The sequence below is a fragment of the Scyliorhinus canicula genome, chromosome 18 (assembly GCF_902713615.1).
Source record: "Scyliorhinus canicula chromosome 18, sScyCan1.1, whole genome shotgun sequence".
Taxonomy (NCBI): domain Eukaryota; kingdom Metazoa; phylum Chordata; class Chondrichthyes; order Carcharhiniformes; family Scyliorhinidae; genus Scyliorhinus; species Scyliorhinus canicula.
Window position 1 is genome coordinate 110499539 of NC_052163.1, and position 25804 is coordinate 110525342.

At 49.8% G+C, this 25804-nt stretch overlaps 1 protein-coding gene across 1 annotated transcript; it reads left to right on the forward strand.

Moving 5' to 3' along the window:
- Nucleotides 1-499: 499 nt before the first annotated feature.
- On the forward strand, nt 500-24091 carry kxd1 (KxDL motif containing 1). The gene is made up of 5 exons (XM_038776530.1): nt 500-655; nt 10901-11006; nt 13356-13508; nt 18060-18106; nt 23477-24091. Exons 2-5 carry the CDS (start codon nt 10912-10914, stop codon nt 23716-23718), a joined length of 537 nt encoding a protein of 178 aa, XP_038632458.1. The 5' UTR covers nt 500-655; nt 10901-10911; the 3' UTR covers nt 23719-24091.
- The last annotated feature ends 1713 nt before the right edge of the window (nt 24092-25804 follow it).

The window sequence follows — 25804 nt, forward strand, 5'->3', positions numbered from 1 at the left end:
AGGTTGGGTTGGGGTGGATGAGGGAGGGAGGTTGGGTTGGGGTGGATGAGGGAGGGAGGTTGGGTTGGGGTGGGTGGATGAGGGAGGGAGGGAGGTTGGGTTGGGGTGGATGAGGGAGGGAGGTTGGGTTGGGGTGGATGAGGGAGGGAGGTTGGGTTGGGGTGGGTGGATGAGGGAGGGAGGGAGGTTGGGTTGGGGTGGATGAGGGAGGGAGGTTGGGTTGGGGTGGATGAGGGAGGGAGGTTGGGTTGGGGTGGGTGAGCTGAGTCAGATGGAGGAACAGCTGCCCCCGGGCTGATGTTCAGACGGAGCAGCGGAAGAATCCATCCCTTTTCAGGAATTTGGGGTATTATTGCAGAATAAAACAGAAATTGGAAATAGATTTACTGGAGTCTCACCCAAGCAGCAACTTCACCGAGTCAAGCGGATATTGCATTCCGAGGCTGCCATGGAGCCTCCGTTGGTGGCCCGTCACCATGGGAACGCGGCACCTCAGCCACCAGGCCCGGGATTGCATCCGGGGACTCCGTGACCTCCGACCCTGTCATCCGGGCCCTGCCAAACAACGTCACAGGGGCGGTACTGCGCCTGCGTGCTACTGTTCCCAGAGTGACACCGGGAGGAGCTGCAGCTTCAGGAAGAGAAAGGAGAACAGGTGAGAAATAACAGATCAAATCTAATTAATAGCTTTGCATGATACTGGTGGGGACAGGTCTGTCGCTGTATAACACTGGGGTACAGTACTGGTGGGGATGGGTCTGTCATTGTATAACACTGGGGCACAGTACTGGTGGGGACGGGTCTGTCACTGTATAACACTGGGGTACAGTACTGGTGGGGATGGATCTGTCACTGTATAACACTGGGGTACAGTACTGGTGGGGATGGGTCTGTCACTGTATAACACTGGGGTACAGTACTGGTGGGGATGGGTCTGTCACTGTATAACACTGGGGTACAGTACTGGTGGGGACGTGTCTGTCCCTGTATAACACTGGGGTACAGTACTGGTGGGGATGGGGTCTGTCACTGTATAACACTGGGGTACAGTACTGGTGGGGACAGGTCTGTCACTGTATAACACTGGGGTACAGTACTGGTGGGGATGGATCTGTCACTGTATAACACTGGGGTACAGTACTGGTGGGGAGGGGGTCTGTCACTGTATAACACTGGGATACAGCACTGGTGGGCACGGGACTGTCACTGTATAACACTGGGGTACAGTACTGGTGGGGATGGGTCTGTCACTGTACAACACTGGGGTACAGTCCTGGTGGGGATGGGTCTATCACTGTATAACACTGGGGTACAGTACTGGTGGGGACGGGTCTGTCACTGTATAACACTGGGGTACAGTACTGGTGGGGACGGGTCTGTCACTGTATAACACTGGGGTACAGTACTGGTGCGGACATGCCTGTCACTGTATAACACTGGGGTACAGTACTGGTGGGGACAGGTCTGTCACTGTATAACACGGGTACAGTCCTGGTGGGGATGGGTCTGTCACTGTATAACACTGGGGTACAGTACTAGTCGGGACGGGCATGTCACTGTATAACACTGGGGTACAGTCCTGGTGAGGACAGGTCTGTCACTGTATAACAGTAGGGTACAGTACTGGTGGGGATGGGTCTGTCACTGTATAACACTGGGGTACAGTACTGGTGGGGATGGGTCTGTCACTGTATAACACTGGGGTACAGTACTGGTGGGCACGGGACTGTCACTGTATAACACTGGGGGACAGTACTGGTGGGGACGGGTCTGTCACTGTGTATCACGGGGGTACAGTACTGGTGGGGCCGGGTCTGTCATTGTATAACACTGGGGTACATTACTGGTCGGGACGGGTCTGTCACTGTATAACACTGGGATACAGTGCTGGTGAGGACGGGTCTGTCATTGTATGACACTGGGGTAACGTATTGCTGGGGACATGTCTGTCAGTGTATAACACTGGGGTACAGTACTGGTGGGGAAGGGACTTTCACTAGAACACTGGGGTTCAGTACTAGTTGGCACAGGTATCTCGTTGTATAGCACTGGAATACAATACTGGTGGAGACGGGTCTATCACTGTATAACACTGGGTTACAGTACTGGTGGGGATCGGTCTGTCACTGTATAACACTAGGGTACAGTACTAGTGGGGACGGATCTGTCACTGTATACCACTGGGGTACAGTACTAGTGGGGACGGATCTGTCACTGTATAACACTGATGTACAGTACTGGTGGGAACGCGTCCGTCACTGTATAATACAGGGCGCAGTACTGGTGGGTACGGGTCTGTCACTGTATAACACTGGGGTACAGTACTGGTGGGGACAGGTCTGTCATTGTAATACTGGGGTTCAGTACTGGTGGGGTTAGGTCTGTCACTGTATAACACTGTGTTTCAGCACTGGTAGGGACAGGTCTGTCACTGTATAACACTGGGGTACAGTACTGGTGAGGACGGGACTGTCACGGTATAACACTGGGGTACAGTGCTAGTGGGGACGGATCTGTCATTGTTTAACACTGATGTACAGTACTGGTGGGAACGCGTCCGTCACTGTATAATACTGGGCGCAGTACTGGTGGGGACGGGTCTGTCACTGTATAACACTGGGGTACAGTACTGGTGGGGACAGGTCTGTCACTGTATAACACTGGGGTACAGTACTGGTGCGGACAGGCCTGTCACTGTATAACACTGGGGTACAGTACTGGTGGGGACAGGTCTGTCACTGTATAACACGGGTACAGTCCTGGTGGGGATGGGTCTGTCACTGTATAACACTGGGGTACAGTCCTGGTGAGGACAGGTCTGTCACTGTATAACACTGGGGTACAGTACTGGTGGGGACGGGTCTGTCACTGTGTAACACTGGTGTACAGTACTGGTGAGGACGGGACTGTCACGGTATAACACTGGGGTGCAGTGCTAGTGGGGACGGATCTGTCATTGTTTAACACTGATGTACAGTACTGGTGGGAACGCGTCCGTCACTGTATAATACTGGGCGCAGTACTGGTGGGGACGGGTCTGTCACTGTATAACACTGGGGTACAGTACTGGTGGGGACAGGTCTGTCACTGTATAACACTGGGGTACAGTACTGGTGCGGACAGGCCTGTATAACACTGGGGTACAGTACTGGTGGGGACAGGTCTGTCACTGTATAACACGGGTACAGTCCTGGTGGGGATGGGTCTGTCACTGTATAACACTGGGGTACAGTCCTGGTGAGGACAGGTCTGTCACTGTATAACAGTAGGGTACAATACTGGTGGGGATGGGTCTGTCACTGTATAACACTAGGGTACAGTACTGGTGGGGACGGTCTGTCACTGTATAACACTGGGGTACAGCACTGGTGGGGACAGGCCTGTCGCTGTATAACACTGGGGTACAGTACTGGTGGGGACGGGTCTGTCACTGTATAACACTGGGGTACAGTACTGGTGGGGACGGGTCTGTCACTGTGTAACACTGGGGTACAGTACTGGTGGGGATGGTTCTGTCACTGTATGACACTGGGGTACAGTACTGGTGGGGATGAGTCTGTCGCTGTATAACACTGGGGTACAGTACTGGTGGGGATGTGTCTGTCACTGTATAACACTGGGGTACAGTACTGGTGGGCACGGGACTGTCAGTGTATAACACTAGGGTACAGTACTGGTGGGGACGGGTCTGTCACTGTATAACAGCGGGGTACAGTACTGGTGAGGACAGGTCTGTCACTGTATAACACTGGGGTACAGGACTGGTGGGCACAGTCTGTCACTGTATAACACTGGGGGACAGTACTGGTGGGGACGGGTCTGTCACTGTGTATCACTGGGGTACAGTACTGGTGGGGACGGGTCTGTCATTGTATAACACTGGGGTACATTACTGGTCGGGACGGGTCTGTCACTGTATAGCACTGGGATACAGTGCTTGTGAGGACGGGTCTGTCATTGTATGACACTGGGGTACAGTACTGGTGGGGAAGGGACTGTCACTAGAACACTGGGGTTCAGTACTAGTTGGCACAGGTATCTCGTTGTCTAGAACTGGAATACAATACTGGTGGAGACGGGTCTATCACTGTTTAACACTGGGTTACAGTACTGGTGGGGATCGGTCTGTCACTGTATAACACTGGGGTACAGTACTAGTGGGGACGGATCTGTCACTGTATAACACTGGGGTACAGTACTAGTGGGGACGGATCTGTCACTGTATAACACTGGGGTACAGTACTGGTGGGGACAGGTTTGTCACTATAATACTGGGGTTCAGTACTGGTGGGGTCAGGTCTGTCACTGTATAACGCTGCGTACAGTACTGGTGGGGTCAGGTCTGTCACTGTATAACACTGGGTTTCAGTACTGGTAGGGACAGGTCTGTCACTGTATAACACGGGTACAGTCCTGGTGGGGATGGGTCTGTCACTGTATAACACTGGGGTACAGTACTGGTAGGAATAGATCTGTCACTGTATAACACTGGTGTACAGTACTGGTGAGGACGGGACTGTCACGGTATAACACTGGGGTACAGTGCTAGTGGGGACGGATCTGTCATTGTTTAACACTGATGTACAGTACTGGTGCGGACAGGCCTGTCACTGTATAACACGGGTACAGTCCTGGTGGGGATGGGTCTGTCACTGTATAACACTGGGGTACAGTACTGGTGGGGACAGGTCTGTCACTGTATAACACGGGTACAGTCCTGGTGGGGATGGGTCTGTCACTGTATAACACTGGGGTACAGTCCTGGTGAGGACAGGTCTGTCACTGTATAACAGTAGGGTACAGTACTGGTGGGGATGGGTCTGTCACTGTATAACACTAGGGTACAGTACTGGTGGGGACGGTCTGTCACTGTATAACACTAGGGTACAGTACTGGTGGGGACAGGCCTGTCACTGTATAACACTGGGGTACAGTACTGGTGGGGACGGGTCTGTCACTGTATAACACTGGGGTACCGAACTGGTGGGAACGGGTCTGTCACTGTAACACTGGGGTACAGTACTGGTGGGGATGTGTCTGTCACTGTATAACACTGGGGTACAGTACTGGTGGGCACGGGACTGTCAGTGTATAACACTAGAACATAGAACATAGAACAGTACAGCACAGAACAGGCCCTTCGGCCCTCGATGTTGTGCCGAGCAATGATCACCCTACTTAAACCCACGTAACCCGTATACCCGTAACCCAACAATCCCCCCATTAACCTTACACTACGGGCAATTTAGCATGGCCAATCCACCTAACCCGCACATCTTTGGACTGTGGGAGGAAACCGGAGCACCCGGAGGAAACCCACGCACACACGGGGAGGACGTGCAGACTCCACACAGACAGTGACCCAGCCGGGAATCGAACCTGGGACCCTGGAGCTGTGAAGCATTGATGCTAACCACCATGCTACCGTGAGGCCCACTAGGGTACAGTACTGGTGGGGACGGGTCTGTCACTGTATAACAGCGGGGTACAGTACTGGTGAGGACAGGTCTGTCACTGTATAACACTGGGGTACAGGACTGGTGGGCATGGGACTGTCACTGTATAACACTGGGGGACAGTACTGGTGGGGACGGGTCTGTCACTGTGTATCACTGGGGTACAGTACTGGTGGGGACGGGTCTGTCATTGTATAACACTGGGGTACATTACTGGTCGGGACGGGTCTGTCACTGTATAGCACTGGGATACAGTGCTGGTGAGGACGGGTCTGTCATTGTATGACACTGGGGTACAGTACTGGTGGGGAAGGGACTGTCACTAGAACACTGGGGTTCAGTACTAGTTGGCACAGGTATCTCGTTGTCTAGCACTGGAATACAATACTGGTGGAGACGGGTCTATCACTGTTTAACACTGGGTTACAGTATTGGTGGGGATCGGTGTGTCACTGTATAACACTGGGGTACAGTACTAGTGGGGACGGATCTGTCACTGTATAACACTGGGGTACAGTACTAGTGGGGACGGATCTGTCACTGTATAACACTGGGGTTCAGTACTGGTGGGGTCAGGTCTGTCACTGTATAACGCTGCGTACAGTACTTGTCGGGTCAGGTCTGTCACTGTATAACGCTGCGTACAGTACTGGTGGGGTCAGGTCTGTCACTGTATAACACTGGGGTACAGTACTGGTAGGAACAGATCTGTCACTGTATAACACTGGGGTACAGTGCTAGTGGGGACGGATCTGTCACTGTTTAACACTGATGTACAGTACTGGTGGGAACGCGTCCGTCACTGTATAATACTGGGCGCAGTGCTGGTGGGGACGGGTCTGTCACTGTATAACACTGGGGTACAGTAGAACATAGAACATAGAACAGTATAGCACAGAACAGGCCCTTCGGCCCTCAATGTTGTGCCGAGCCATGATCACCCTACTCAAACCTACGTATCCACCCTATACCCGTAACCCAACAACCCCCCCCCCCTTACTTTTTATTAGGACACTACGGGCAATTTAGCATGGCCAATCCACCTAACCCGCACATCTTTGGACTGTGGGAGGAAACCGAGAGCACCCGGAGGAAACCCACGCACACAGGGGGAGGACGTGCAGACTCCACACAGACAATGACCCAGCCAGGAATCGAACCTGGGACCCTGGAGCTGTGAAGCATTTATGCTAACCACCATGCTACCCTGCTGCCCTTGTACTGGTGGGGACAGGTCTGTCACTATAATACTGGGGTTCAGTACTGGTGGGGTCAGGTCTGTCACTGTATAACGCTGCGTACAGTACTGGTAGGGTCAGGTCTGTCACTGTATAACGCTGCGTACAGTACTGGTGGGGTCAGGTCTGTCACTGCATAACACGGGTACAGTACTGGTAGGGACAGGTCTGTCACTGTATAACACTGGGGTACAGTACTGGTGGGGACAGGTCTGTCACTGCATAACTCGGGGTACAGTACAGGTGGGGACGGGTCTGTCACTGTATAACACTGGGGTACAGTACTGGTGGGGACAGGTCTGTCACTGTATAACACTGGGGTACAGTACTGGTGGGGACGGGTCTGTCACTGTATAATACTGGGTACAGTACTGGTGGGGACAGGTCTGTCACTGTATAACACTGGGGTACAGTACTGGTAGGGACGGGTCTGTCACTGTATAACGCTGGGTACAGTATTGGTGGGGACAGGTCTGTCACTGTATAACAGTGGGTAAAGTACTGGTGGGGACAGGTCTGTCACTGTATAACACTGGGGTACAGTACTGGTGGGGGATGGGTCTGTCACTGTATAACACTGGGCTATGGTACTGGTGGGGATGGGTCTGTCATTGTATAACACTGGGGTACAGTACTGGTGGGGAGAGGTCTGTCACTGTATAACACTGGGGTACAGTACTCTTGGGGACGGGTCTGTCACTGTTTAACACTGGGGTACAGTACTGGTGGGGATGGGTCTGTCACTGTTTAACACGGGTGCAGCACTGGTGGGGACAGGTCTGTCACTGTATAACACTGGGGTACAGTACTGGTAGGGCTAGGTCTGTCATTGTATAACACTGGGGTACAGTACTGGTGGGGACATGTCTGTCACTGTATAACACTGGGGTATAGTACTGGTGGGGTCAGGTCTGTCACTGTATAATGCTGCGTACAGTACTGGTGGGGACAGATCTGTCACTGTATAACACTGGGACATAGTACTGGTGGGGATGGGTCTGTCACTGTATAACACTGGGACACAGTACTGGTGGGGATGGGTCTGTCACTGTATAACACTGGGTAAAGTACTGGTGGGGATGGGTCTGTCACTGTATAACACTGGGACACAGTACTGGTGGGGATGGGTCTGTCACTGTATAACACTGGGATACAGTACTGGTGGGGACGGGACTGTCACTATAACACTGGGATACAGTACTGATATAATACTGAGGTTCAGTACTAGTTGGCACAGGTATCTCACTGTATAGCACTGGAATACAATACTGGTGGAGACGGGTCTATCACTGTATAACACTGGGGTTCAGTACTGATGGGGATCGGTCTGCCATTGTATAACACTGGGGTACAGTACTGGTGGGGACGGGTCTGTCACTGTATAACACTGGGGTACAGTACTGGTGGGGTGGGTCTGTCACTGTATAACACTGGTGTACAGTACTGGTGAGGATAGGTCTGTCACTGTATAACACTGGGGTACAGTACTGGTGGGGCCAGGTCTGTCACTGTATAACACTGGGGTACAGTACTAGTGGGGACAGGTCTGTCATGTATAATTCTGGGGAATAGCATCGGTGGGTTTGTGTCTGTCCCTGTATAACACTATGGTACTGTACAAGTGGGAATAGGTCTGTCACTATATGACACTGGTGTATAGTACTGGTAGGGACAGGTCTGTCACTGTATAACAGTGGGGTACAGTACTGGTGAGGACGGGTCTGTCATTGTATAACACTGTGGTAACGTATTGGTGGGGACAAGTCTGTCACTGTATAACACTATAGTACAGTACAAGTGGGAATGGGCCTGTCACTGTATTACACTGGGGTACAGCACTGGTGGGGATGGGTCTGTCACTGTATTACACTGGTGTACAGTACTGGTGGGGAGGGGTCTCACTGTATAACACTGGGGTACAGTACTGCTGGGGACGGGTCTGTCAGTGTATAACACTGGGGTACAGTATTAGTGGGGACAGGTCTGTCACTGTATAACACTGGTGTACAGTACTGGTGGGGAGGGGTCTCACTGTATAACACTGAGGTACAGTACTGCTGGGGACGGGTCTGTCAGTGTATAACACTGGGGTACAGTACTGCTGGGGACGGGTCTGTCAGTGTATAACACTGGGGTACAGTATTAGTGGGGACAGGTCTGTCACTGTATAACACTGGGGTACAGCACTTGTGGGGACCAGTCTGTCACTAACACTGGGGTACAGTATTCATGGGGACAGGTCTGTCACTGCATTACACTGGGCATAGTACTGGTGGGATAGGTCTGTCTCTGTATAACACTGGAGTACAATACTGGTGGAAGCAGCTCTGTATAACACTGGCGTGCAGCACTGGTGGAGCAAGGTCTGTCAATGTATTACAGTGGTGTACAGTACTCATGGAGAAACATCTGTCACTGTTTAATGCTGGTTTACAGTACTGTTGAAGACCGGTCTGTCACTGGATATCACTCTGGTACTGTACAGGTGTGGACAAGTCTGTCTCTGTATAACACTGGGTTATAGTACAGGTTGAAACAGGTCTGTCATTGTGTAACACAGGTTCTGTACTGTTTTAGACTGTTGTCAATGCATAGCAGTGGGGTAAATTACTAGTGCAGCCCGGTCTATTATTGTATAACACAGTGAAATGAAATGAAAATCGCTTATTGGCACGAGTAGGCTTCAATGAAGTTACTGTGAAAAGCCCCTAGTCGCCACATTCCGGCGCCTGTTCGGGGAGGCTGAAACGGGAATTGAACCGTGCTGCTGGCCTGCCTTGGTCTGCTTTAAAACCCAGCGATTTAGCCCTGTGTGCTAAACCAGTGGTACAGTTCTGTCACTGTGTAACACTGGGTACTGGTCTAACACTGATAACATTGGGGTAGGGTTTCGGTGGGGACATGCCTGTCACTGTATAACACTGGGGGAGCCTAAAGATAAAATGTAGGAAAATAAGGGGTGTGATTCTTCGCTCCCCACGCCGGGTGGGAGAATCGCGGGAGGGCCGGGCGACTCACGACAAGCCGCCCTGGCACCCCCCGCGATTCTCCCACTCCCCGCTCGGATGAATCGCCACTCCCCGTTTTTCATGGTGACCGGCGATTCTCCGGCCCGGATGGGCCGAGCGGCCTGATTTTCCCGACCGGTTCACGACAGCGGCAACCACACCTGGTCGCTGCCGTTGTGAACATGGCGCCAAAGTTCCGTTTGGAACTTGTGGGGGGCGGAAAGGGGAGTGAGCACCACGGCTGTGCTTGGGAGGGGACTGGCCCGCGATCGGTGCCCACCGATCGTCGGGCCGGCGTCTCCAAGAGACGCACTCTTTCCCCTCCGCCGCCCCGCCAGGTCAAGCCTCCGAGGCCGTCGTGAAACTCAGCTGAGTTCATGACGGCCTTCCTGATTCCGCGCGAGAGCGGAGAATTCCGCCAAAGCTCTGGCAGTATTTGTAGGAGGTAAATGAGCTAACGGTTTGAGTCCAGATGACCCTTTGTCAAAGCTTTTTTTAAAAAAAATTTAGTGTACCCAATTCATTTTTCTCCAATTAAGGGAAATTTAACGTGTTCAATCTACCTACCCTGCACATCTTTGGGTTGTGGGGGCGAAACCCACTCAAACACGGGGAGAATGTGCAAACTCCACACGGACAATGACCCAGAGCCAGGATTGAACCTGGGACCTCGGGGCCATGAGGCAGCAGGGCTAACCCACTGTGCCACCGTGCTGCTCGCCCTTTGTCAAAGCTAGGGGGAGGGTATTGGTGGTGACGTGTCTGTCACTGTTACACTAGGGTAGGGTTTTGGTGGGGCCATATCTGTCACTGTGTAACACTGGGGGAGGGTATTGATGGGGAAATATCTGTCGCTGTGTAACACTGGGGCAGGGTATTGGTGGGGAAATATCTGTCGCTGTGTAACACTGGGGGAGGATATTGGTGGGGATGGGTCTGTCACTGTTACACTGGGGTAGGGTTTTGGTGGGGCCATATCTGTCACTGCATACCACTGGGGGAGGATATTGGTGGGGAAATATCTGTCGCTGTGTAACGCTGGGAGAGGATATTGATGGGGATGGGTCTGTCACTATAACACTGGGGTAGAGTATTGGTGGGGACAGGTCTTTCACTGTAAAACACTGGGAAGCTGTATTGGTTTGCACTCCAATTTTGGTTGAACAGCATTCTGTGATGTTTATTATTTGTTTTCCAGGCTTGCACAGAATGGAGGCCTCTGCCTCCGGTGTGTTCTGTAGCAGGATGTTGAGTATGGTGAACCGTGAGGATGTTAATGCCATTGTCCAGGCACAGAGACACATGTGAGTATGGGGATGCTGCATCTCAGACCCTGGGATAACAGGCACATGTCATTGCACTTGTTTCTAAGAAAAAGCATATTCAACCTAACTGACACCACTGACTCTCACAGGGTTACAGGTTCCACACACTGACTCTCACTGGGGTACGGGTCCCACACACACTGACTCTCACTGGGGTACGGTTTCCACACACACTGACTCTCACTGGGGTAGGGGTCCCACACACACTGACACACTGACTCTCACTGGGGTGCTGGTTCCACACACACTGACTCTCACTGGGGTACGGATCCCACACACACTGACTCTCACTGGGGTAAGGGTTCCACACACACTGACTCTCACTGGGGTACGGGTTCCACACACACTGACTCTCACTGGGGTACGGGTTCCACACACACTGACTCTCACTGGGGTAAGGGTTCCACACACACTGACTCTCACTGGGGTACGGGTTCCACACACACTGACTCTCACTGGGGTACGGGTTCCACACACACTGACTCTCACTGGGGTACGGGTTCCATACACACTGACTCTCACTGGGGTACGGATTCCACACACACTGACTCTCACTGGGGTAAGGGTTCCACACACACTGACTCTCACTGGGGTACGGGTTCCATACACACTGACTCTCACTGGGGTACGGATTCCACACACACTGACTCTCACTGGGCTCCAGGTCCCACACATACTGACTCTCACTGGGCTCCAGGTCCCCCACACACTGAATCTCACTGGGCTCCAGGTCTCCCACACACCGACTCTCACTGGGATAAGGGTTTCACACACACTGACTCTCACTGGGGTACGGGTCCCACACACACTGACTCTCACTGGGATAAGGGTTCCACACACGCTGACTCTCACTGGGGTACGTGTTCCACACACGCTGACTCTCACTGGGGTGCGGGTTCCACACACACTGACTCTCACTGGGGTAAGGACCCACACACACTGACTCTCACTGGGGTACGGATTCCACACACACACTGACTCTCACTGGGCTCCAGGTCCCACACACACTGAATCTCACTGGGGTACGGGTTCCACACACACTGACTCTCACTGGGGTACGGGTCCCACACACACACCGACTCTCACTGGGATAAAGGTTCCACACACGCTGACTCTCACTGGGTATGGGTTCCACACACACTGACTCTCACTGGGGTACGGGTCCCACACACACTGACTCTCACTAGGGTACGGGTTACACACACACTGACTCTCACTGGGGTACGGGTTACACACACACTGACTCTCACTGGGGTACGGGTTACACACACACTGACTCTCACTGGGGTACGGGTTACACACACACTGACTCTCACTGGGGTACGGGTTACACACACACTGACTCTCACTGGGGTACGGGTCCCACACACGCTGACTCTCACTGGGGTACGTGTTCCACACACGCTGACTCTCACTGGGGTACGGGTTCCACACACACTGACTCTCACTGGGGTACGGACCCACACACACTGACTCTCACTGGGGTACGGATTCCACACACACACTGACTCTCACTGGGCTCCAGGTCCCACACACACTGAATCTCACTGGCGTACGGGTTCCACACACACTGACTCTCACTGGGGTACGGGTCCCACACACACACCGACTCTCACTGGGATAAAGGTTCCACACACGCTGACTCTCACTGGGGTATGGGTTCCACACACACTGACTCTCACTGGGGTACGGGTCCCACACACACTGACTCTCACTAGGGTACGGGTTACACACACACTGACTCTCACTGGGGTACGGGTTACACACACACTGACTCTCACTGGGGTACGGGTTACACACACACTGACTCTCACTGGGGTACGGGTTACACACACACTGACTCTCACTGGGGTACGGGTTACACACACACTGACTCTCACTGGGGTACGGGTCCCACACACACTGACTCTCACTGGGGTACGGGTTACACACACACTGACTCTCACTGGGGTACGGGTTACACACACACTGACTCTCACTGGGATACGGGTTCTACACACGCTGACTCTCACTGGGGTACGGGTTTCACACACACTGACTCACTGGGATACGGGTTCTACACACACTGACTCTCACTGGGGTACAGGTCCCACACACACTGACTCTCACTGGGGCACAGGTCCCACACACACTGACTCTCACTGTGGTACCGGTTCTACACACACACAAAATTTTACTGGCAATCCTGTTCCTGTTTTCCTTGTATGCGAGTATGTCTGTCAGTGTGGCAGGGATGATTCTACTTGGGGCTTGGGTGTTTGATAGCTATTGCAGTCTGTTACCCCATGTTTAAATCTCTGAATAAAACCAACCTTTGTCTTCTATCAGGCTGGACCGTTTTGAGAAGACGAACGAGATGTTATTGAACTTCAACAATTTGTCAAGCATGAGGCTAAATCAGATGACAGAACGGTACCAGCACCATACCAGGGCACTTGTGGACATGAAAAAAGATCTTGACAGCATCTTCCGGCGAATACGGTATGTTGATAGCAAATGGATAGGTGTTTTGAGTGATTGAAAGGGGCACTGAGCTCTCCCTCGGACCCGCTCTCCTTACTGCCCTTCTTCCTGATCATATTGATTTCAAATCCTTGACCCTTATTTACGGGGTTCTCATTTCCCACACCACTCAACCTCTGCTGCCTGCTCCAGCTTGCATTGCTGCCTTCCAGATCCTGGTCTCCCCACTCCACCCTCTGTGCCAGTGTCTGGCAGGACCTTCAGCCATGGTACACTGCACTTTGAAGATTCCTTCTAACATCAGCCGTCTCGAAACCTACAGTTCTGACCTTACCCCTGAAATAGTGAGATGGTCAGCTGGAATTCCTAGTTCTGGCCTCCTGGTGCCTCCTGTTCTCCAGTCGTTGAAGACAGGATGTAGCTGTGACCCACTCTGTTCTCACAGTGGTTAAACGCATGAAGAATGAGTTACCAGCGGGCTACTGCCCCTGGAGGAATTGTACCTTGCAAGCCTTGTGGAATGGGTGAGCAGATTTCACAGAATCGTTGCAGTACATAAGGAGGCCAGTTGGCTCTTTGTGTTTGTACTGGCCTCCAAAGGATTAATTCACCTACAGCCACTCCCCTCATTCTCCCAAAGCCTTGCGCATTCTTTCTTTTCAGATAACAATCCAATTTCCTCTTGAATCCCTCAATGGACCCAGCCTCCCATCACTCAGGCAACACATTCCAGACCTCAACCACTCGCTGTGTGAAAAAGTTTCTCTTTGTGTTTCACCAATGGCCTTAATTCTATCCCTCTGGTCCTCCATCCTTACACCAAGGGGAACAGCTTCTCCCCAGAGCCCCTGTCCAGACGCCTCATGATTTTGAAGACCTTGATCAAACCTCCTCTCAACCTCTACTTCTCCAAGGAAAATAGTTCCAAGTTCTCCAATCTGTTTAGGTAACTGAAATTCCCCATCCCTGGAACCGTTCTCGTGAACCTTTCAGCGCACTTTCTGATGTCTTCACATCTTTCCTAAAGTGTGGTGCCCAGAACTGGACACAGTACTCCAGCTGAGGCTAAACTGGTGACATAGAACATAGAACAGTACAGCACAGAACAGGCCCTTCGGCCCTCAATGTTGTGCCGAGCAATGATCACCCTACTCAAACCCACGTATCCACCCTATACCCGTAACCCAACCCCTGGAGAACTCCAATACAAACCTTCCTCCAGCCCAAAAATCATCCATTAACCATTACTCTGGTTTCCCATCGCTCAGCCAATTTGGTATCCATGATGCTGTTGTCCCTTTTATTCCATCAGCTGTCACTCTTCACAGATTTGTTGTGTGGTTCTGTATCAAATGTCTTTTGGAAGCCCATGTACAGCACATCAACAGCATTACCCTTATCAAACCCCATTACCTCAGCAAAAACCTCCAGCAAATAAGTGAAACATGATTTGCCCCAAACAAACCCATGAGAGCTTTCTTAATTAACTCATATTTGCCCAAATGAATATTAGTTTTGTCCCGAATTATTGTTTGGAAGGGGAAAAGCGGAAAACTTTGTACTTTTGGCAAAATATCTTTGTGCTTGCCAGCTCTTTGTGAGATATTGCTTTGTGCCACTGGAGGGAGCAGGTGCATGATGCAAATAGTTCTGATCACTGCAGGATATGTACCATGGGGCCCGTCATAATCAACTTGATGTCGATGGGTGTGTGAAGTAATGCTGCCATTGGGCACTTCTTTTGAATAAACCAATGACAGTTCAGGGTGAAATTAACAGATTAAATGTTTACAAATTGGCAAATTAGGCGACTTTAACAAATCAAATAATGTGAACACCCCTTAAATTAGTAACTAACAAAGCACAAAAATCTGAAAGGAAACTCATTAAACTTTAAATCGAAATGTGATTCTGGGGTCTACCATGCACCCCAGCTCCCGCGCCACCCACCCATCACGGAAAGCCTCCAACGTACTGGTGAACACCGCATGCTCCCTTTCCGGGGACACCCAGCCACAAACATGGGCAAAATGTTGGGACAGACGATCTATCAATCGCCCGTTGCCTGGACCTATTAATGGCCAGCTTGGCCAGGCCCAGGAGCATGCCCACGAGGAGGTGCTCCTTCCTCCCTGCACCACTCCGTACTGGGTGCTCGACAATCAGGAGCGTGGAGCTGAAGTGCAAACAAAAAGACTCCCCAAAAAGACCATCTCCCGGGCAGCACGGTGGCGCAGTGGTTAGCATTGCTGCCTCACGGCGCCGAGGTCCCAGGTTCGATCCCGGCTCAGGGTCACTGTCCGTGTGGAGTTTGCACATTCTCCCCGTGTTTGCGTGGGTTTCGCCCCCGCAACCCAAAGATGTGCAGGTTAGGTGGATTGGCCACGCTAAATTGCCCTTTAATTGGAAAAAATGAATTGGGCATGCTAAATTTTTTTTAAAAGACCATATCCCTGGTCATGATACTCTCCCCCAGGACCCCCGCGTAGGCATTCCCCAAGACATCCCAGAATTCCTTGAAGAACTCCACAGTCTGCAGCAGGTTCTCCCACAAACGTCTACAGACATCCTCGCTGAACGGATCCAGGTAGAACAGAACAGAATACTAGGCTTGGGCATGCGCCCTGATGCCCTCCGGATCTGAGGCAATAGATCCATTGTTGGCCAGTAGTCCAAGGAGTTCCCGACAGGCCTCATGCCCTTTTACTAGTGAGTAGAGGAAGGGGGAGCTGCGGTCCAGCGCCTTGACGAACCAAATCCACGACCTCACGTATGCATCTCGGAACGCGACAAATAGTAGATCCCTCAGCGCGCCCTCCTTCTCTTTGTTCTCCGACCATACGGCCAGATCCTCATTGGGTTGACCGAGGCACAACTGCGGGCCGAGCATCTCCATTTCCAATTCCTTGATCCGCCTCTTTGTCAACCTCCTGTTGATAGAAAACACAGGCGGTGAGCCTTGGCCACATCCCACCATGACCTTGAGGAGGGACAGCCTCCCCTCTTCCTTTTCCAGCTGGCGCAGAAGCGATGCAACAAGTCCAGGAACTTCTTGTCCTCCAGCAGCAAGTTGTTAAAGTGCACAGGCCCCATATGAGCACAGAACGGAACAAGTTCCGCCCACACCAGACGGTGGTCTGAGCACAGCACCTGCTGCACAGAAGCTGCCAGAACGCAGGACACGAACGCTTTAGAAATATAAACGCAGTTGATTCTCGACTCCAGTCAACACGAAAGTGAAAACACTGGAGTCAGGATGGCGATGTTGCCAAATGTCCACCAAGTCGAAAGATCTCCCCGAGGACAATGCACTTGCCAGCTAAGCTAAGCAGATACTTCTTCAAAGAAGCTTGTTTGCTCCTGCAGAAGGTGAAGTGTCACCCCCTCAAGTGGACAATGAGGTGCAAAAATCGGCCTGGCACCGGATCCTTGACCCCCCCCCCCCCCCCCCCCCCCCCCCCAAGATCTCCAGCTGAAATTGCAGGTTAACCTGTCAGACTTTGAGGTCAAGTAACTCCTGTAGACCACCCTTCACCATTCCAGGAGCCATGTAGACTTTACTACGTACTGGAATGGTGTGGTTTTCCTGCTGGAAACATACCCCATGCTTCATGTTCCGCAGGACCGAGAAGTTCTGGAACCTGTGTTGTGCATCTCTCATGGTGTTGATATTGAGGCTGGTTATGGGTATCTTCATAAGAGCAGAGTGTACCTCAGTGCTCGGAGAGGGGGGGGGAGATACATGTGGCCCTCCACCTCCTCAGGAGCTCGATGAGGAAACCACCCGGCATACACTTCTCGTTCCGGCCCTGGCTCCGAGCCTTTCCAGGCTGCTCTGGTGGACTGGACCAGACTGCAGACCCGACCAGCAGTTGAGCACTAGCTGGATCCCATCACGGCGACTGAGGTTGGTTTTGAGATAATCTCGGAGTTGCTCTGGGCCCAGTAGGTCCGGAAAATGTTTGGGACTCAACATCAGTGCCATAGGTTGGGACAGAGAAGGGACGCCTTTTTCTCAACCACCGCCCAATGAGCCGTGTTCAGGGCACCACTGGAGCCCCATGTGGGTCTAAAGGTACCTCGGTGTTGCAAGATGGATCTGGGTGGGGTGCTGCCTCAAGGGCTGCAACCTCACCACCCTCTGAGGCATCAGGCTCAGGAGAGCGCAGCAACGCCCTGATTGTTGCCCACCATGCCCAGAGGGCAGGGCCCAGATCCAATGGGTGGCATCTCTCCCTGGTGAGGTTAGGGGCCAAGGATACCTCCATGTCAGAAGCCCCCCTCTCCTTGCCATCCTCCCCCCAACGCCATTCCTTCTAGGATTTGGGCTGACAGACTCTGTTCATCCAGCTAACTGACGGTGGGCGGGTGCAGCCTCACAGTCGGTGGGGACAGTATTTCTGTGTACAGGTACAGGTACCATTATTGAACGGGGAAACTGAGTGTACGTATTATGTGGTGAAGGAAGTCTCCTTGACTGCCTCAGACAAATGTCTAAAATTAGAAGAGTTTGTCTGTATGTGTTTCCCAGAGGCCTGATCAGTGCATGGTTTGTTTTATCCCTTGTAGGATTTTGAAGGACAAACTCGCAAAGCAACACCCGGAAGCGTTCAGCAGTAAGTATGTTCAGTGGAGTTCTACATTTTTCACAGATTAACGCCATTTATCCAGCTATGGGACCTGTTGGAGATTCCCTTCAACATTTAACAAGTTACAGAATAGTTAGGAAACTTTCACATGTTTTGCTTTGATACATCTTGAGATTCGGTCTTTTCACACTTGAACGTTACAGACAGCAACAGTTCCAGGATTAGGTTCAGCTGCCCATTGTTCAGTGTAATGAAGGAGAGGTGATTAATGCAATGCCCACATACCAGGAATCATTTTTTTTTTAAATTTAGGGTGCCCAATTCATTTTTTTTTTCCCAATTAAGGGGCAATTTAGCGTGGCCAATCCACCTAGCCTGCAAATCTTTGGGTTGTGGGGGCGAAACCCACGAGGAGAATGTGCAAACTCCACACAGACAGTGACCCACAGCCAGGATCGAACCTGGGACCACGGCGCCGTGAGGCAACAGGGCTAACCCACTGCGCCACTGTGCTGCCCCTGAAGTTTTTTTAAAAATACTTGCATTTGAATCAAATAATGAAGTAATTCCACATTGTATGCCAGTGATAAATCCAAATGCTCTGAATCAAAAAGCTTTGCTTTAGTTAGTGCAGGAATAATGAACACAACCATTTTCCCAGTACTCGGTGTGATCACCAGTTGATCAACATCTTCAGCTCCCACTTTTGAGTTCTGTGTGACAGGATAGGGCAAATGTTCCAAACAGATTGAATTGTGGGCATCTGTCCTGGTCTGTAAGTGGGAGACATCTCGGTAAAGTTTAACTGATCTGGGAATTCCTCTTTCAAAGAGGAATTTTATTTAATCCATTCTAACCTTTCAATCAGAAGCTAGGCTGAAGATTGGGAGCCAAATCTCATGTGCAGAGATTGGATATAGACATGGTGTCGTAACCAGAGGATCCTGGTCTGTGTGGACCTGAAGCATCTCGGGCGCCTCAGCTACTTTCAGCAGCCGCCTTCTTGTGAGGGTTCCTCCTCCTGATCCCTTTTCAGAGACTCAGGCTGGAAAATTTGAACGTATAAATTTGACCAGAGACTGGGTCAGGTGCATTTGTGTAAAGGATTGGAGTCGGCTATGATCAGTGTTCCTTCTAAATTGTGCAGCCATGCGTAAGATGGCCACTTTCAATTAATTACCCCGTGTAAAAAATAGAGGAGATGGGATTCAAAAAAGAGAGAGATGGTGTTTATGAGGTTTCTGCACGGTTTAATATGTCTTAACTTTTCCAAAACTCTGGGAAAGACTGCAGCAAAATACCACAAAACATTAATAAATATGCAGAATAAGCATGCAATTGGCAATGAATTGCAATGCAGAGGAGTATGAGGTGTACCTTTTGGATACGAAGAATAAGGAGGCCAAAAACTCCCTGGAAATGAGGATGTAAATAGGGTGGCGCAGTGGTTAACACTGCTGCCTCACGGCGCCAAAGACCCGGGTTCGATCCCGGCCCAAGGTCACAGTCCATGTGGAGTTTCCACATTCTCCCCATGTCTGCTTGAGTCTCACCCCCACAACCCAAAGATGTGCAGGGTAGGTGGATTGGCCATGCTAAATTACCCCTTAACTGGAAAAAAAAATTGGGTACTCCAAATTTTTTTTAATGAGGATGTAAATGAGGTAGAGACGCTGCAGAAATCTGGGGAAACATGCAGAAATCACCAAAAAATACTGACACAGGTTAAAGCAAAAGTATACAATTCAAAAGCAGAGCAACTATGTTACATTTGTGGAAAACCTCAGTTACATCACATTGGCCCCCTAATACATTATAAGCAAGGACACAGATACATTCAAGAAAGTGTAAAATTGGTTCACAAGCATAATGCCAGAATTGAAAGGAAGCATTGCCTTAGAGTGTGGTGAAGGCAGATTTGAATGAAGTATTCAGAAGGAAATTAGGCTGCTATCTAAAAAGGAAGAATGTGCAGCATTTCAGGGAGAAAGCGGGAGAATGGCACTAAATGAATTGTTCATTCGGAGAGCCAGTGATGGGCCAAATGGCAGCCTCTGTGCTGTAACAATTCTGTAATTCTGTGGTACATATCAGGAAAGATTGATCAGATTGTGACAGTGCAAGAGTTAGGTGAGGTGTTGACCTGTTAGATGTCTTTAAGATTATGAAATGGTTTGATATGATTGATGCAGAAAAAATATTTTCACTTTTGAGACGGCCCAAACAGGGGGCCATCATTATATGAAAATCATAGGAAATAAAGCATGGAAACGGGAGTAAGCCATTTGGCCCTAGAACCTGTTCTGCCATTCATATACATTGTGGTTGATCTGCCTCCACGCAGTTTTCCTGCACTATCCCGTATCCATTGACATCTTCAATACATAGAAATCTATCGATCTTTGTTTTGAATATACTCAATGGTTGGACCTCTACAGACCTCTGGGGCAAAGAATTCCAAAGCTTTGCCGTCGTCTGGATGATGAAATTCCTCCTCATCTCAGAACAACATGGCCTACCACTTATTCTGAGACTGTGCCCCCTGTTTTCAGAACCCATCATCTCCCTCCAGCCGGGGGAAACATCCTTTCTGCATCTACCCTGCTGAGCCCTGTAAGAATGAGATCAACTCGCCTTCTGAATTGTGGAGCATATAGGCCCAGTTTCCTCAATCTTTCCTCATAGGCCAATCCTCCAATCTGGTGAACCTTGGTTGTACTCCCTCTATGGTACATATATGCTTCCTTAGGTAAGGAAACCAAAACTGTACACAATACTCCAGGTACAGTCTGATCAACACTCCATACAATTGCAGCAAGGTGTCCTTACCCCTGTACTCAAATCCTTTTGCAATAAATAACAAAATACCATTTGCCTTCCTAATTGCTTGCTGCATCTACATATTACCTTTCAGTAACTTAATGAACAAGATCACCCAGGTCCCTTTGGACATTCCTAATCTCTCATTATTTAAAAAAAGGATGTTTTCCGATGTAGGAGAGAATAGAACTGGGGGTACAGTTTAAAAATAAGGGGTCTTTCATTTCTGAAGAGAATGTTTTTCTCTCCAAGGGATGTGAGTTGTTGGAACTCCCTCCCCTGGAGAGCAGTGGAGACAGGGCCATTGAATATTTTTAAGGTTGAGTTAGACATATTCTTGACTTGTTAAGGCAAAGATTGTCAGGCTTGAGTAGGGTGCTCTTTCCAAGAGCTGGTGCAGACTCGATGGGCCGAGTGGCCTCCTTCTGCACTGTAAATTCTATGTAAAAGAAAAAGAGGTGGAGTAGCTCTGTTGACAAAGGATGGGATCAGTACAATAGTGAGAAATTATCTTGGAAAATAAATATCTCAAATCAGTTTTGGTGGAGATTAGAAATAATGAAGGAAAGAAGTCACTGGTTGAATAGTTTATTGGTCCCCTTATAGTAGCTACATTGTAAAACAGAGTATGGAATAAGAAATAATGGGAGTTTGTAAGAAAGGTATTGCAAATCTTGTGGGAGATTTTAATCTTCTCATAGATTGGATAAATTAAATTGGCAAAGGTAGCCTGGGGGATGAGCTCATAGTGTATTTGGGACAGTTTCTTGCAACAATATATTCCGGAACCAATCAAGGAACAGTCTATTTCAGAACTGGTAATGTTTAAGGAGACAGCATGAATTAATGACCTAATTGTGAAGGATCCTCTAGAGAAGAGTGATCATAACATGATAGAATTTCACATTTGGTTTGAGGGTGAAAAATGTGAGTCTGAAACTTAAAGACAGGCAACAACAAAGATATGAAGACAGAGTTGGGTACAGTGAATTGGGAAAATAGCTTTATAGGCAAGATGGCAGAGAAGCAGTGGTAGGCATTGAAATAAATATTTCATAATTTGCACTGAAGATATATTCCATTGAGAAAGAAAGCTGCTATACGAAGAATACACCATCTGTGGCTAACTAAGGAAATGGGGTCCTTAATTATGCTGGCTGCCTTTCTGAGGCAGCGGGAATTGTAAATAGAGTCAATGGATGGGAGGCTGTTTTCATGATGGGCTGGGCTACATTCACGACCTTTTGTAGTTTCCTGCAGTCTTGGACAGAGCAGGATTCTTGCACATGATTCTTGCACATGAATCACAAAATGTCAGCCTGCAGGTACAGTAAGTCATTAGGAAGACAATGGGATGTGATCATTTATTGCAGAGGGGTGGGGGATAAAAGTGGGAATGTCCTGCTTCAACTGTACAGGGCATTGATGAGATATTTGGAGTACTGTGTGCAGTTTTGGTCTCCCTGTTTAAGGAGGGATATACTTGCATTGGAGGCAATTCAAAGGAAGGTCACCAGGCTGATTTGTGGGATGAGGGATTGTCTTATGAGGAAAGGTTGAGAAGATTAGGCCTATATCCTTTGGAGCTTAGAAGGAGAGGTGATCTTATTGAAACACTTAAATTCTGTGGGGGCTTGACAAGCTATTTCCTTTTGTGGATGAATCTGGGACAAAGGGGCAGAGTTTAATAATAAGGGCTCTCCCATTTATGATGGAGCTGAAGAGGAATTTCTTCTTTCAGAGGGGCATTAGTCTTTGTAATCCTCCTCCACAGAGGAGGCCGGGTCATTGAATAAATTAATGGCTGAGATATTCAGAATTTTTATCTACAAGGAAGTCGAGGGTTATGGAGTGGGGGGGGGGGGGGGGGATGGAGGGGGGGGGGGGGGGGTGGGGGGGGGGATGATGGGGGGGATGGAGGGGATGATGGGGGGGGATGGAGGGGGGGGGGGGGGGGGGGGTGGAGATAGAGACTGTTTCTGTGCTGTAAACATTTGCTGTGGACTTGGGCCAAGTGCCAGGACATGACTGCTGCCTGAGGAATGATTCCAGCAAGCAGAGAATCACTGGGGACATAGAGAAAACGGCAAATCATCCGGAGGAAGGAAAAGTTAAACAATGAACTAAATTAAAGTATATGTTTGGAGGAATTATCTCCAGTTATTCACTGGAGTATGAAATGCTGCCACTAGTTTCTCTTTGTGTCTGATATACTGAGGAACGTGAGCAGCATTGTGGGTAATGGTATGCCATGGCATGGCCGGCTGTGAATTAGTACCCGTGACTTGCTCTCAACTGCACAATGCAGACCGATGAGCACGTAGGAGGCAACGGGGGCAGGGTAGGCCCTGGGAGTATGGTGGAGTCAGCTATGGGGTAAAGTTGGGAGAACAGTGGGTGTTGATGTTGGAATGGCAACATGGGATAGGAGTGGATGGGGTGAGGGTGGGGTGAATGGTTGAGTTGGGGTTGGGTGGGCAATAAGTGGCTATGGTGAGTAACTGAGTTCTGTTTGACTGGGGGGTTGATGCGTGACAGGATCCTGCTAATGTTTGCTTCTGTTTTTTGGGGGTATAGGTATCAACAATTCCCTGGTTGCAGAAGATGATGAGGATTTTGGTCCAATCCCAAAGGGCTCATTACCACTTTCTGCCACTCTCGATCTCAGCTCTGACTCCAGTAATACCAGCCCAACATTACTGTCCACAGGAGCAAGCGGGGACTCAGAAGACGCCTTGCAGGGACTTGCAGACGCTCTGGCAATTAAGGGACAGATTGATGGACACGAGCAGCCTGTCCGGGTAGGTGGGGGAGAGTAAACTCCAAAATGCACCTGGATAATGTGTCCCCTCCATCGGGAGGGGTGTAGGCAGCCTGGAAGCCAGGCTCAAGGACCGAGCAAGCTCTTAAAGAAGCTTCTAGCCTGTTACTGTCAGAGCAAAGACACTGAGATTGATGCCTGAGGAAAAATGAATTCTCTTCAAGCGTTGGCTGTTTTTCTTGTTTTTCTATTGCAGTGTGAATTACTGTTTCTAAAACTATTCAGTGACCCCTACTCACTATGTGATCCTAGGGGTTAATATGAAACACACTCGCTGTGACACATTCACTGTGTGACTGTAGGATTTGCGCAATGTGGATTGATGGTAAGAATGTAAAATGTGACAAAATAAAATGTCGCCAGCACCTGTAGCTGATGGGATGGAATGTGTTGTAGTGCCGAGCGGAGCAGGCTAATTGTTGCTGTGCTGAGCCTGCCACAGTCGCCACAAATCCTTGTCACCCAGCCCCCTCCCAAAGTTTGCAGCGTTTTATCTCGGGAAATGACGCTTCCTGTGCTGGGATGCTGTGGACCTCGGCCAGAGCAGGTAGGTGGCAGCGGGGGTTTAATGGTCTCTTTCTGACACAGGGATGTTCAACTGAATTATTGCGAAAAGCCTCGGGAATGACCAGACAGCCAAAGAAACGGGGATTCCTGCCAGTAAAAGTGGAAAAGGGGCAAACAAGGCCTGACAACTGTCACACGCTGAGCTTGTGCTGTTCAAAGTATTCCTGCTCTGCACTCATCCTGCAAGCTAATCACTCGATTTCACTCCCAATTCAAGCTTGATAGGGAAGTCCACATGTTCTGTTTATTAACTCTGCTTTGATCCTAATCTTAGCCACTAGAAATTCAATATGTTACTACCCTTCAAGCAGGGACATATTAAAGTTATGTTGCTAGTTACTAGTTGTTACGTTTCTACTGCCAGTTGTTAAAGGTGTGCTGCTAGTTATAGTTATGTCGCTAGTTGTCAATTATGCTGCTTCCTGTTTTCCTGCCTTTTCATTGAGAAATTTAATTACAGGACTTATTGCAAGAAGACCACTTTCCAGGTGTTTACATGCCCAGAGCTGGGCTGCTAACATCCGTCATTGTGCTAAAAGCCCTCAGGTAGTTATTTGATCACAACAATGTGCATTACATAGAACCTTCAACACAGTCAAATATTCTCGCGCAGTTCACAGGGGTGACTCTAAAACAGAACTGAGCCATACACGATATTGGGACAGGCAACTAATAACTTGGTCACAGAGGTAGATTCCATGGAGATCTTAATGGAGGGAAGAAGGATAAAAGAAAGACTTGCATTTACATAGCATTTTTCGTGACCATTGGATGTTCCGGAGCGCTTTGCAGCCCAGGAAGTTCTTCTGAATTGCAGTCACTGTTGTAACGTTGGCAATACAGTGGAGAGGTTTAGAGGGGAATCCTAGAGTGTTAGAGCCTAGACAGCTGAAGGCAACAGCCTCCCATGATGGAGTAATTAAAATGGAGGCTGCTCAAGAGTACAGAATTAGAGGAGCGCAGAAATCTTGGCAGGCTTACATTGGAAAACACAAAGCTAGGAGAGGGCAGGGCCCTGGAGGGATTGAACATGTGGATGAAAACTTTAGATTTAAGACGTTTGGTGGGCTGGGAACCAATGTAGGCAAGTGAGCATTAGGAGTGATGGATGAATGGGAGTTGGTCCGAGTTAGGATGCAGGGTTTTGGTGAGCTCAAGTTTCAGAGGCAGAAGTGGAGACAGGTGATATTATGGACGTGGAAGTAGGCGGTCTTGGTGAGTGAGAGGACGTAGAGGTTGAAGTAGGGTTTGGAGCCAGTTAGGACACCGAAGTTGGCGATAGCCTGAGACGGTGGCCACAGAGAAGGATAATCACAGGCTTCTCTTCAGTCCCTAGAGTGCACAGGCAGCTGTCATTGGGTTAGAACATAACGCAAGGAATTGGAGTGGGGAGGATCACATGTTCCGACATTCAATGTGATCATGGTTACACTTCCCATTGTCCCACCCATTCCCTATATCCCTTAATTCCCTGAGAGACCAAAAATCTGTCTATCCTAGCCTTAAATATATTCAAT